This window comes from Falco cherrug, chromosome 9, assembly GCF_023634085.1.
Source record: "Falco cherrug isolate bFalChe1 chromosome 9, bFalChe1.pri, whole genome shotgun sequence".
Lineage (NCBI taxonomy): Eukaryota > Metazoa > Chordata > Aves > Falconiformes > Falconidae > Falco > Falco cherrug.
The window spans coordinates 33,995,091-34,008,505 of record NC_073705.1 but is presented as its reverse complement, the minus strand read 5'-3'; the positions used below and the strand labels follow the sequence as shown (position 1 = coordinate 34,008,505).

Here is a 13,415-nt window from a genome sequence, read left to right as displayed (position 1 = left end):
ATAAAGCTCAATTCTCCTCAGTCCAAGTCTCCAGCAGCCCCAGAGGGCTGCCTTCTAGTTTCCAGTACACTATTTTTGGTGCATACCTGTCTTAAGATTTCTATTACTGCTCCATTCTCAGCCTCTCTGTGCACCAGCTTTAATTTTGTATCAAAAGTCGGGTCACATTTTTAGAGCACTGTAACTGCTGTTTATGCCCAGATAAGGAAAGAAAGCCTAACAGACATCTCAAAGTATCCACACATGAAATTCATGCTAAGCCAAGATAAGCAAGGAAAATAGTAGCACCTTTCAGATTTGCCTATCAAAAAGATTAAGTTCCTAAACTACCTATTCCAATTTTTGCATGAATATGCATTTCAGTGAAACGCTTAATCACACTTATATGTTGACAGCTGAGTGCTTTGAAGGATCTGTATCTTCCCAAATTGATAAGACATATGTGGCTTCTTGCAACCATCTCACAATGTGCCCCCCAAAAAACCCCCAAACATAGGATATACTCACAACAAGTAAATAAGCACTCAAGCTAACAATCCATTTCAGCTCAGAAGCAGCTATAAACAGGGATTTTACTCCAAGAGACATCTATTTCATTCAGCTCCAGCAACTTCCGAATAAAGTGTGTATAGCCTTTAGGGCTGACAACTTACTTTACATGGTCACACTAAGATGACGAAACTTTGCAGTATACTGTAGTATAGAGTATGTACTTTTTGACATGACTTCAAACTTAAAGAAAAAAAATTTGGTACATCTGCATCAAGTAGGAACAAGAACATTAACATGAATTCAAGGATATTGCTCCTGAAGATTCAAAGTCTACTTCTTGATGGTATATGCTATATCAGGGAAGTGAGACAGCAAGTATACGGCAACTGGAGGCTTTTTAAAAAAAGTGAATGCACATATTTGAAAAATAAAAGTAAATACTGAATTAAGATTACTCTTGCTGAAGCTAAGTTTGCAGGCATATATCCACTGAGCAAACTTCAACAATATAAAGAAAATAAAGGGATAAACCACAGAGCTTCAGAATCTACATCCTACTTCCTAGTACCTCTGACCCTAAGGGGTAAATGTGGAATCAGTTCTATACAGCAGACACCAAGTAGCTGCACTAAAACATCTGTACAGAATTTCTTTTCGTACTAGCATGCAGCAAAATGCTTTCGAGTTAGTGGGATGGAAAACTTTACAGAAGGATTCAGGATCATGGGGAAGAACAATAATAATTTATCACCCAAGAATCTGAAAGTTTAGAAACAGAGAAAGATTAGCCTCCAAGACACAAAGAGAGAGAAGGGTAAAACCAAAACCTTGCCTAGAACAGCAAAGGTAGAAATACTATTTCCTAGTGTTCAAGAACTGCCCTAGACTCACCACACCAATTTCTTTCTGTGCGCTTTTAATGCCGTCATCATCTTCCAGTCTTTCCTCTTCCTCCTCCTCAAACAAGCTTAACACTTTCTTAGCTTGGATCTTGACATCCTTCTCCAGAGCTGGTGGTGATGCTGCGAAGAGATCTGAACTGCTGGTTGGCTCTAAGGATGTTGCTGCAAAAGGCTACACACACATAAAATTAACACATCAGCCTGTTATTTAGTTCAGGTTTGCCCCAAAACCCACAAAGCTTTCTTGGTTAAATGCCAGCAGTGGTCAGAGTTCTGCAGTTTATTACCAAGCAGACAATTACATTCAACTCTTTTTTTCCTAAATAGACAGAACAGCAACATGCAGATTAGCAAGAGACAGGAGATAAAGAAGAGAACACACTTTATGGCTCCAAAGGGAACAGTTTCCTCCCGTATTGTATGCTGTAGCACTGATGGTAAGCAGCTTCCTGCACAAGGTTTCCTCTTCATCTGTATGTCGGGCTGCACGTGCACCACATGGCTGCATTAAGCAGCTCTGCCATTCTCTCTAAGGTACCTAGTACATGCAACTTGGGATTCTTTGGAGTGGGCAGCACTACCTGAACCTGGAAAGCACTCAGGAAAGTGCAAAGCATAACTACTGTAGAAATTAATCAGCTGGTAATTCCCGAACAACCACTCAGTAAGACCATGCCCAAGATTAAGTTCTGCTGAAGCTTCTTCAATAATATACTCAATAATACACATCAATACTGTTATCTTAACAGTACTGCCCAGGAGAAATTCACAATGCTGAAAGCCACAGCTTCCAACAGGCGGTAGGTTGAAACGAAGTTACTGAGCTTGAAGCAAAGCCTACATATTAGTATAGCCTATCTTTTAAAGGAAAGCTCTGTTCATATGAATAAGGATTACCCAACCCACTCTGGAAGAAAAACAAGATTCCCCCTTCTCTCCCCTCAAGCCCACAAAAGCCCCGAAACAAACAACCAAACAAAAACCCAAACAATACTCTCATCAGTGTCAGTTGGGAAACAACTTTTAAATGCCATTTAACCAATTTGCTGTTTGACTAACAAGTGATTTTGATAAATGGAGACAGAGTTATTTTCTCTTTGGCAACAGAATAGGCAATTTAGAAAGAGAATTCTGTCCCAGAGCAGCACTGTTAGATTGTGTTATTTTTTAACTGAACATTACCAAACTTCAGAATAACGTAAGAAAATTTCTCACTTTTTCCTCTGTTTTCCGCCCTGCAACATCTTTTCCTCTAGGCACAGGAATTGCTCCAGGCTCTTCTAAACACCACAGTGTATCTTCTACCTGGTTAGACTTTGCTGCTCTGTCTGGCGTATCTTTTTCCTCTTTTTCTCCTTCGTTAAAGAAAGGTGGTGCTTCTGCTGGTTTTACCTTTGCCTGCAAAATTAAGAACATGTTGGTGACACAGAATTGGTGGGTATATAAGAAGCATATACTGCTCTGGGATAGCAGTCTCAGTTCGCCTGCTGCAGGGACCTAGGATGCTGGCAACATGCTTGATTTCTACTTTCCTCCCATGCAACATTCTGGTTTGTGACTTTTGATTTCTAGTATTACAGGCTCTTGAGTCTGCTTGAGGAGTGCCCAGAAGCAGCTGCAAGCTTAGAGCTGATGGCCTGGGAATCTTGCCTTGTCGGTGCAGTTCCCTGTGACTGCCAGGAGCTAGACAGTGGCTTGCCTGTTTCTTCTCCTATTCCCAGGTCTAATATCTTTATGGACAACCACTTTCCAAGTAAGCAGAAAGGCAAGGAGGCAGAGGGGAGGGGGCAGCACACACACATGTACAGAAACTTTCACTACAGCTGTGTTAAGCTTTTGCAACTCCTGCTCTCAATTCCAAAGCACAAGAGGATAGCACAAGCACCCTCAACAGAGGGCCAGTAAAAAGCCTGTACACACATCTGAATTGGCTTGGGTTGAGGTCACACAAAAGGGTGAAGCCCTAGCTTCACAGTCAGCAGTAAGCTGTTTGCTCCTTTTAACAGTATTTTCTGGTTGACAACTCTCAAAACATCCTCAAAAAGGGCTTTTAGCATAAACCAAACAAATTTAGGGTTAGTGGTCAAGAAAATTTTGAACTCTCTATTAGGCTGATGGTAGTATGAAGTTTTAATCTAACATTCATTCTGCCCTGTTCCATCCTCTAAAACAAGTTAGACTTATATTCAGTACTTAACAAGGAAAAGAGACTATAAAAAGACTAAGTGTTCCACATTAGTTTTAAAAGAAAGGGGAGGTACCACTGCAGCTTTAGCAACTGAAGGAAGTAACGTTGATTGGGAGCTGAAGAGAGATTCTCCATTAACAGCATCATCTTCAAACAGCAATGATACCTTCTGCGGCTTCCTTTGGCTGCAGTGAGAGAGAGGAGAAAGTGGAAGATGCAGTGCAAAAGTTTCAGAGGCCATGCACTGCATCTGTTTAAAAGTATCACTTAGGACCACCATCTGCAGCAAGTGGTCCCAGATACAGGACTCTGCTTCCTCGCTGTCTCAATAGTTCTACCACCCTCCCTTCTTGTCTGCACAACTTTCTACAGAACTGAAGATAAAAAAAGGTCAAAAGGATTTTATATGGCAGGCATGGAAACTGAGAACCCAGCTCAGTGGTGGCAAGGAGAATGATCCACCACAGATACAAAAGGGAAAGAAAAGTCCACCCCTGCTCATTTCCACTCACACACCACTACTTCCTCCTCAGTAGCAGTAGCAAGGGACAACACCTGCGATATGCCTGGGTCCATTTGGTTTTGAGGGTGCTGCTGGACTGTTCTGACAAAATGCCCCACCCCCCTTCCCCTCCCAGGACTGTCACCTCTCTTTAGTGATTGCAAATAAATCCTCCTCATCCTCTTCCTCAAAGAGGCTTGTCTTCTTCACAGCTTTAGCCTGACTGACAGTGCTAGCTGGTTTTGCAGGGTCCTCTTTTCGGTCATCTTCAGAAGGAAGTTTAGCTGGCTTGGAGACATTCCAGTGTTCCTTAAAAATAAGGAACCCTTAAGTTTTCTCTTGTCTTGGTCAAAGCCACTTTCCCATCTTCTCTATAAGCAGAAATACTTTAGCATCTCGGCAGTCCTTGCATCTCTCTGCTAGCTTTTTTTCCTGCCTTTGTGTTAGCCACTGGAACCTGACATTGTTCAGGCTTTGCAGAGGGCCTCACCGCCTTTCAGCATACAGCATTTGCCCAGCAAAACAGGGTATATACACTTTATTATTATAGTTGCTGTTGACAACTGAGGTTAGTGTCAACTGCTGTGACAGGAGTAAGGTCACCCAACAGAACCTGATTTGATCCCCTAAAATAATTAGCGGGTTTGATGTATGGGGAAAAACCAAAAAAACCCAAGAAAAACCACAACATCCACACTCAAGGCATCTTATTACTATAGTGCATGATGCTGTACTTACTTCCTCAACTTTCAGCCACAGTACTTCCACCACCCCACCCCACCCCGAGCTAGCATTTAATCAAGCCTACCCACTGAAAAAGTCAAAAATCTACATTAGAAGGAAACACTTCTGGGACTGGGAGTTTTCTGGCTTGTATGCTTTCTTATTCCTAGCATTTCAAGTTGTTCGCCCCATTCTCCCCCTGTGTTTGTCCCCTTTCTGAAAGGGACCACAGGTGTGTTGAAATATAAACTTGGTTTATTCTACATTAAGATAAAAATGTATTAAAGATATTACTAGTATCCACTAAACGAGCAATTACCAGACAGATAAAAATCAAGTCTACATGAAAGAGTAATCTTGCAGAGTGGGAAGGCTAAGAAGAGTCTGGATCCTATTCATGTGAGTTAATTCAGAGACTTCCCAGACAAGTTTTTAATTTACTTAGTGTCTCCAGCTTTCATTTAAGATGCAGGACAACAACTAATCCATCCCTAGAAGAGCACTGCTCTCTGGGAAGCCTAGCTATTTATGTTTCACTTTCCCATCCCTAGATTTAAAAAACAAACAAACCAAAGCCAACAACAAACAAAGACCACCAAAACCTAAGCAAACAAAAACTCCACCCCAAAATCCCCAAACAAAGGAAAACTCATCACGTATCAACCTAGAACTGCTAAACTTTCCTTACAGAAATTAAACCAGTAAGAACAAACATTTTTCCCTTTTATTATTTTCAGGTCAGATTTGCTGGCAGCAGCCTCCAATTGCTATTGATTTTTCTATAAATTACACTGAAAATAATGATCTTCTCTTCCACATGACTTCTGTAACCTAGGTCCTGAGATAATTTGGGCCAAGAATCAGACAGCTTCCTCAGCTGCACACAAGTCACAGGACTGGGCTAGGCACGGCATGTGGACACAGCAGAGTTTGACTGTGGTTCCCGTCTCAACAGTTTTATGCTCTTTGCCCAGCATAAAGCCCAATAAACCCTTTCAACCAAATCTTACTCCTCAGTACCTCCTCATCGCTGCTGAACAATAAGCTGGAGGTTTTCTTGAGTGGCTCTGACTGTTTTGCTTTGTCTTCCAGGGTTTTTTCCTGGTGCTTCTTGGCAGGTACCACACCAAAGAGATCCTTAAAAAAAGATTTTAAAAAAATAAAGAAAAAATCAAAAGCCAAAACCACAATGAAAAGCTCACTGAGAAGTCATTGGCATGCAAGACACTGTTGTCATCCACTTCTCAGTTGAGCAGGATAGAGAAATGGTGATTTGTGACCCTTTTTGAAGACAGTGTCAATTGTAATACAGTATTCTGGTACAAGGAATTCTATGCACTCGGCATTGAATATACCCAGAAACATGTAAGCATGCAGCCTGGTTTTGGTCCACAGATTCTCCACCATAAGGCTTGACCAGCAGCCAAAACACGCCTAATTCTGTTGCACAGCAGCTAACACAATGAGGCACTGTTTCTACATTTACATAATGAAACAGAGAATGAATCCTGCTCTGAGGGCGGGCAATAGGCAAGCTGAACCACTACCACTGGGCAAACGCCAAAACTTTTCACCTGAAGATACTCATGCAGATTATTATACAGGCATCAGAATATACAAAAGCATATGCTGACTTCATTGACTTCACCATCTAACACTTATTTATGCTTTTCTCCACTAAACTGGAACTTCAGTTCCATAAGACAACCTTCATGGCAGACACTAGATACCTTACCACATTACAAAACGTTTCACTATCCTGACAGTTGCTTCTTAACAGCCCATATTCAGAAGGGTGAGCTGGAAGCAGCCCTCTCTTGCACAGGAAACTTTTATCTGAGTTTGCAGAAGTCCCTTATCTTATGGCTCTGAGCAGACCTCCTGTTTGCCTCAGCTTAAGGCTATAGAGTAAGCTAACTCACAAAGAAGGCTGCATGCCCAGAGCTGAAAGCTCTTTGGAGTGTGTGTGGGAAGAAGAGGGTAAAAACATGAAGAGAAGCACACACTAATCCAATTTTGTAAAGCTTCTTGTACAAACTGTGCTCTGAGCTGTTTCTACACTAGCAGCCACAATTCTTACACACTGAAAAGTGAGAAAAAAGGAATTCTCCAGGCATGACACAAGAGAAACAAGATGTCATTCATGTGGCTAGGTACCACAGACTAGGATAAAACAAATTCTTGAAGCTCATATTCATTCTTTGGCTCAGTGTTTTCTCTAGTCCTATCAGAGGGATAACATCCTTCACACTTAGGTCCAGAGATGATATGCGCTGACTATAAAATACTACAAAGAGACCAGGAGCTCACAAGAGTCCCTACCACCATTCTTCTCCATAACGCTGTCCACATATTCAGAATTGCTACAAAATACTAGATTGACTTAATGCTCTAATTTAGTGCTCCATTTACAAGCTTAGTGCTGTAAACTTCTGAATATTTCCTGCTGCATTTGCAAAAGGCTGTGCAAGAAGATTCCCACACACAGGCAATACCAGCAAGTGGTACCTTACCTCTTCATCATCATCAAACAAGGAAAGTGGAGCTTTTGTCATGGACTTGCCAGTGGGGAGAGATGCAGCTTTGGACTTCACAGTTTTACTTGATGAAAACAAGTCCTGCGCAAACCAAAGAAATGTCAATTTGCAAAGCAATGATGTACGTTTAAGAATTCTAAATGGGACATTCATGTTTTTCCTTTTAACAAAAGCATTTATGTGCCTGTGAAGTATGGAAAGAATGTCTTACTTAGATGCACCATTCACTTGCAACTGCACAGCTTTGCAGATTAATCGCTACCTAGAAGCCGAGGACACAAGATAAAAACATCCGCAGTCCTTCAGGTTTCTTGCTTTTGATTCACTGACCTTTCCCCTCTTTGGGCTTTCAGTTTATGCCTGTGGGTATCACACAAGTTTAACTTTCTGAGGACAGGGAAAACATTCCCAGGGGTTTCACTCTTGGAGGAAAAAGGAGCTCTCAGGATGGCTGGAAGCGGATGTATGAGTGTCAGAGTTCCCAATCCTACAGATAAGTAAGCAGTCCCCAGAAAAGAGTGAGCCGAAGTCAGCGTGACTCAGATACCAAGGATTTCCGTAGGGATTTATTAAAGAGATACTCACTTCAGAATCCTCCTCATCAGAGAAGAGGCCCCTCTGTTTTCTTGGAGGTGTTTCAGATAAAGGCTTGAAGTCCTCACCTGAAGATGGTCGACTCTTTAGGACAAATAAAGACACTGTATCAGCACCCATTTAGATTCAGTAAGGGCAGGCACATCATATGACCCTTTCTAAGAGGCATGCCACTGGTAGCATCCCAGCAGTTGAAGGGACAGAACACAAGCTTGTCACCGATGGGCTGAACTCCAAAACTGATGTGCTGAGTGAGTTCCTGACATGCAGCCTGAGCTCTGCACAAGTGACTTGCAGGTCTTACCATAGGCCTCCCCTCCCATCACGACCCTTCTCAACTCAAAAATATATGCAGCAACTCATGCCTGGCTCCCTCATCAGTTAAACAACAAAGTTTCTTTCAACAAGTTGCGTTTTGCAAAGGATGAGGGCAGCTGTGCCAGCCATCATTTCCTGCATTAGCACAGCACAGCACCAGCCCGCCACCAGCTATATTGCCATTAAACTCAGAATGATTCCAGACACAAGCACTACTGTCAGCAAGCTTGAAGTATAAAACCAGCCCTCACTTCCTGACAGAGCAGGGAGTGCTGCTGCTGAATCAGTTTTCATCCTCTCCTCCAGGAAAGCCAAGTGCTATGAGATCAGAACGATGGCACTGGATGACCTCCCACCACCACTCCTGCTCCACTGACCACGGATACTCTTGCACCGCACCACAAATAGAAGCGGGCTTTGGCCCTTGTGGTCAGGTGCTTCTCCTAAGGCAATATGGAGAAAGTCCTACAGCAATTTCCATTAGACAGCCCCAGCACTGTACCGTTCTCAGTCCAAAAGGGAGAAGAGTCCCTGTAGCTCATTGTATTTAAATACTCCTTGGACAGCAAATATGTTAAAATGAGTATATACAATCCTGCCATAGAAACAAAGAGCATTACTGTTTTCCTCAAGACACTGCTCTGAAAATGAAAGTGGAGTGGGCGTTAGGAGGCTCTCATAACTCTGTACACATGTCCTCGGGACAGCATTTATAGCTTTCTATAACTTAAAGAATTTTCAGCTGAAAAACAGCTCTTTGAACACTCCAAGTATTGTATATGCTTAGGTAGAACCATGACATCCATCTCCCTCTCCCACAGTATATACAAACAATGGGTTACCAGTTAAGTTGCTATCAGCAGTTGGCATAAATGGAGACACAGTCTCCACAGCACAGAACCATGACATCAAAGGTTCTTAAGTCAGGCTGGTTTCATCTCAGCCATGACCTTTATAAACATTCTTTATTATCAGAGGCTAATCTTTTTGCTCCCATTTCAATCCTGCCTTAATAAGATTCTTCCAGTCAGTGCCCACACAAGAAAAACCTCAAATAAACCCAAAAATCGAAGGGCAAAAGGCATTTAAGGACCCCTGAAGCACTCAGGTCATGGAAGCCCCTATGAACCTAGTCCTGTTTCACAAATATGGCACTTCCATAGTACATGGAAAGACTACTTCAGCTGCATTAGTAACTCTTTCCTAAAACCTTAGCCATACATTCCATTTATATGCCATTACCTTTTTTTCCACGACTGTCTCCCTAGAGCTTTCTGTTTCTTTAGTTGTGCCAGCAACCACAGGAGGAATGGCAGCTTTTTCCTTGAATAAGTCACCTTCATCATCATCATCAAATAGGTCAGCTCTGGACTTGACTGCATCAAGAGACAAAACACACAGGGAGCGATGAGAACACAACAGCCACTACTAAACACAGAAGATACCAGTCTCAAAAGATACCATGATTCCTTTTTAGAGATGACCAACATCAGGAGTCTTAAGACGAAAAAGCTAGACAACCTCTCAAAGTGAAACACCGCTTACCTGAGAGCACTAATGAGAGCGCGGTCAACAGGCACTGGGGTAGACTCAGTTGGCACCTCTACAAGCAGTGTTTTGTATTGGCTTGGCACCTCTAAATGCCTAGAGCCTGCCAACAGGGAGTTGGGTCAGGCACCTGTTGGGCACAGGGACTCAAGGCTGTGTGAATAAAGCCTGTAACATTTCCCTGATTCAAGTCTAGATACTGCCCTAGCAGTAGGGGCGTCCTAAGAGAGGAAAAGCGGAGAGCATGTAACAAATCAGTCCCACACCACATTGAGGAAAAGAAATAACAAAAACAAAACAACAAAAATAACCCTGCAGTGATGCAGGTTTGAGTTTTGTAACTCACTGGTTCCTATAAATTTGAATTCTGATTAATGTTTAATCTTTCACTGCACATGTATATAGGTACCTGAATCTGGAGGCTTTTTAGTTACTCCCACAAAGAAGTCATCATCGTCATCATCAAACAGAGTAACTCTCCCAGGCTGTTTAGGAGTTTTCTCTGTGCTCTGTGCTGCAGATTTCTTGTCTTTTTCCACAACTGCAGTGGAACTAATTAACATATCACTTCCTCCTGCAGGTCAGATGGGGGTGGGGGAGAGAATAAAATACAAACCCAGAGATCATTGCCAGAGTTACCAAAACGCTGAACTTGTGCCATAGTAAGCAGAGCCAGGCAGAGTTTGTGTCCCAGCAACTTTTAACGCGCTCCTGCAACAATGCTGCATCAAGAGGATTAGCTAGAAACTTCCTGATAAAGCCAAGCCACAGACAGATGGCCCCTCGCTCTCACTGCAATCACTTCTTCCTCAAACATGCTCATCTCCCCTAGGAACAGCAGCCAGGCTCTGTGTTAAAGCCAGAAGACCCACCAGTCCCACACTGTTGCCCCTACGAACTTCTCAAGCCAGGATCCTACTTCACTAATGAGTAAGCCACACCATTGTGGACAAATAAAAGTGCTTGAGGAGAGGAAAGGACAGCTGACTGAATTCTCCCAAGAAGCTGCACTTGTCATGCAAGACTACTAGCAGTACTGCAGTATGAGGCTGTCTTTGGTGCCAAGGTTCCTGCATTCTTCAGATATGGCAGTGATCAACTACAGTAAGTCGGAAAAAACTGTTTCTTCTACATCTGGTGTATGTCCAGCTTCTACATGCATGTTGATAGACTGTCTGCAAACACTTCTAGCATTTTTGGTTAAAACTGGCAGCCTGGCTCTAAGCCTGTCTTTTTCCTTCTTATGTATAGATGCCTGGAAATGATGGGGGTGAGGGGGAAGACTAAGTGAAAGTTTGGCAGAAAGTAGAACTGCTTTTTGGTTAAAATTCAGCACAATGCACGAATTTTGACCAGTACAGCAGCAGTTTGTTCTAAAAATAGTGTATCACACCATTAGAAAGTGCCACAGGATTTACAAGAATACAGCCACAAAGTTTGATTAATTACTAAACATTCTCAAGTTCCTAAACAAACTGTTCACTGGGAATGTGCTCATCAAGCAATTCTGAAGAGCAAAGGAGCCTCAATCTTGGTTTTTCTCTGGTGACTTTAGCCTGGCTACAAGTTACTGAGAGAGAACAACCGTAGACTTTGAATAAATGCTGCATGTAATTTAATTCCTGATGAACTAGAACTGTTACAATGATGAGAAATACAATGCTTACGCAACAGTACCCCCAAGAAAGAACGAAGGATAAAGAAAGCCTCAATCTGCTGTTTTAAACTTTGCTACCAAGTCTTACAATTATATAGAATGACCACTGCTGATGTGTATCTTTGATCCTGGAGTAAAAAGGCTGTATTTGTATACACCCTACTCTAAAAATCATGCTGACTGAGAGCTCAGTCAGACTGAAACCACAGTCTTAAAATAAGCCTTTCTTAATAAATGGCAAAATTAAGGTAACTCAGGTGAAGACCCTACACACAAACAGAAATCGAGGTCAGTTGATTCTAAGAGACTAGTGACATATGTTTCTTTTCATTGTGCAGCTTAAAGTCTGAAATGGAGCAGAGATCTTTTTTATTATTCTTTTTTATTTAGCTCAGAGATCTGGTCCTTCCCCAAGTATGCAGATCCTCCTCATCAAAAATGGAAAACCAAGATTGGTCTCATTTACCTGTACACAAAAATGTAGGAACTTGATGCTTAAAAATGTTCTGCTAACCCAAGTGAATATGACCAAATATGAAAGATCAAAGTGCATTTCCTTCTTGGAGTACAGAGGGAAGGTGTGACTGCATGCACTGCAGACTTAAGCTGTATAGTATCAGCTAAACTAACACACTTTCTTAAAAGTTCATAGCACAACACTGGAAGTTGACATCAGCTAATATCTGCCATCAATTATATCTACCTCCAGAGGTTGTAGAGAATCTTGATTATCCATAAAGCATGCTGCAGTTCAGGCTTAGCATGGTAGAAGCATCTGTATTTGTCACTAAACATATGATCAAGCAACGCAGCGCTGCTGTATTTGGACAGTTTTCTTCTTTAAAACCTCCCCAGCAGGTTTTAAAGAACAGAGCATTTTATGCATGAAGCGATTTGCTACTGAATGAATCATACCTGGGAAAAGAGATACTGCACCTGCAGGAACTTTCTTTAAGGACTTTGTAGAGGACACTGAAATCATAGGAAGTACAACACAAATGGAGGCACTTGTTTTATGCTGTCAAGCCTTCAGAACTCTACTACAAAAATAGGAATCTGAGAAGTCTTCTGAGCTCTGTTTTTTACCCCTCAACAGCTCAAACCTCTTCAGACCTTCTCCTTGAACTTCTGGTTTTTTGCAGATATATGTAACAGTCTAGCTATTTTTCCTCCATTAAAACTCCACAAAACAGCCCTACTAAACTGAAACTTATAAATAAGATATACATTTACACATAGCATTATTTACAAGAGTTTACATTAACACACTCAAAACCAATTCAATACAAATCACGCTAAATAAAATGGCTTAGTCTCCCATTCCATATCTGAAAATTCATCAAATACAGTGCTTCGGTAAAAGCTGCTGCAGTACAGGATGTGTGCTCAGACTCCTTAAAGGTCTAGATATGCAGCTAATGGGAAACTCAGACATGCATTAATCTGCAAGAAGAAATCTTTATTCCACTCAAACCCAGAACTGGATCCTGCAAAGTACTCTTCAGCAGCAGGAATCCAGTGCATGCAGAGAGCTCTGCCATCATCAGTAAGGACATCCTTTCAGCTCCAGGAGAGTAGGTGTGTATAAGAGATCACAGTGAACAAACACATTTAGAATTCAATGAAAACACAACTGTTCTCTATCAAGACTGGGGAGAAGAGACTTGCCAGCAATTGCTACTCCGGACTTTCTGGTTTGGAAACAAATCAGCCTAGCTGCTAGCAGTGATAAATCACAGCACAAACAGGACTACAAGAGGCAACAATTGGTTCTTACCTTCACTTACTGGGACTTGCTCCTCTCCCTCTTTTGATTCTTCTCTTTCTGGTGCTTCAGCAAAAAGATCACTCTGTAGATAAAAATGCAAAGGGGCGGGGAAGTGGTGAATTTGTTTTTTGTAGGAAAAGATAGCTGCTGATTTTTCCACGTCAAATAACCACTTTAAGCCAAGAC

General features: G+C 41.9%; 2 protein-coding genes across 5 annotated transcripts in view; one reads left to right on the top strand and one right to left on the bottom strand.

Annotated features, from left to right (window-relative positions):
- LOC129736772 (uncharacterized) overlaps positions 1-13,415 on the top strand; it is a 127,117-nt gene that overhangs the window by 95,890 nt on the left and 17,812 nt on the right. The window lies entirely within an intron of this gene.
- WASHC2C (WASH complex subunit 2C) overlaps positions 1-13,415 on the bottom strand; it is a 41,929-nt gene that overhangs the window by 17,068 nt on the left and 11,446 nt on the right. For 3 of the 4 annotated variants that reach the window (XM_055720160.1, XM_055720163.1, XM_055720161.1), the window contains exons 13-23: positions 13,239-13,311; positions 12,377-12,433; positions 10,214-10,378; positions 9,499-9,632; positions 7,930-8,022; positions 7,321-7,425; positions 5,828-5,944; positions 4,230-4,393; positions 3,656-3,767; positions 2,610-2,792; positions 1,384-1,566 (exon numbers count right to left, since the gene is read on the bottom strand). In XM_055720160.1, the coding sequence (XP_055576135.1) occupies positions 1,384-1,566; positions 2,610-2,792; positions 3,656-3,767; positions 4,230-4,393; positions 5,828-5,944; positions 7,321-7,425; positions 7,930-8,022; positions 9,499-9,632; positions 10,214-10,378; positions 12,377-12,433; positions 13,239-13,311 (1,386 nt within the window). The remainder of the gene's footprint in view (positions 1-1,383; positions 1,567-2,609; positions 2,793-3,655; positions 3,768-4,229; positions 4,394-5,827; positions 5,945-7,320; positions 7,426-7,929; positions 8,023-9,498; positions 9,633-10,213; positions 10,379-12,376; positions 12,434-13,238; positions 13,312-13,415) is intronic. The other variant, XM_055720162.1, reaches the window with a different exon arrangement.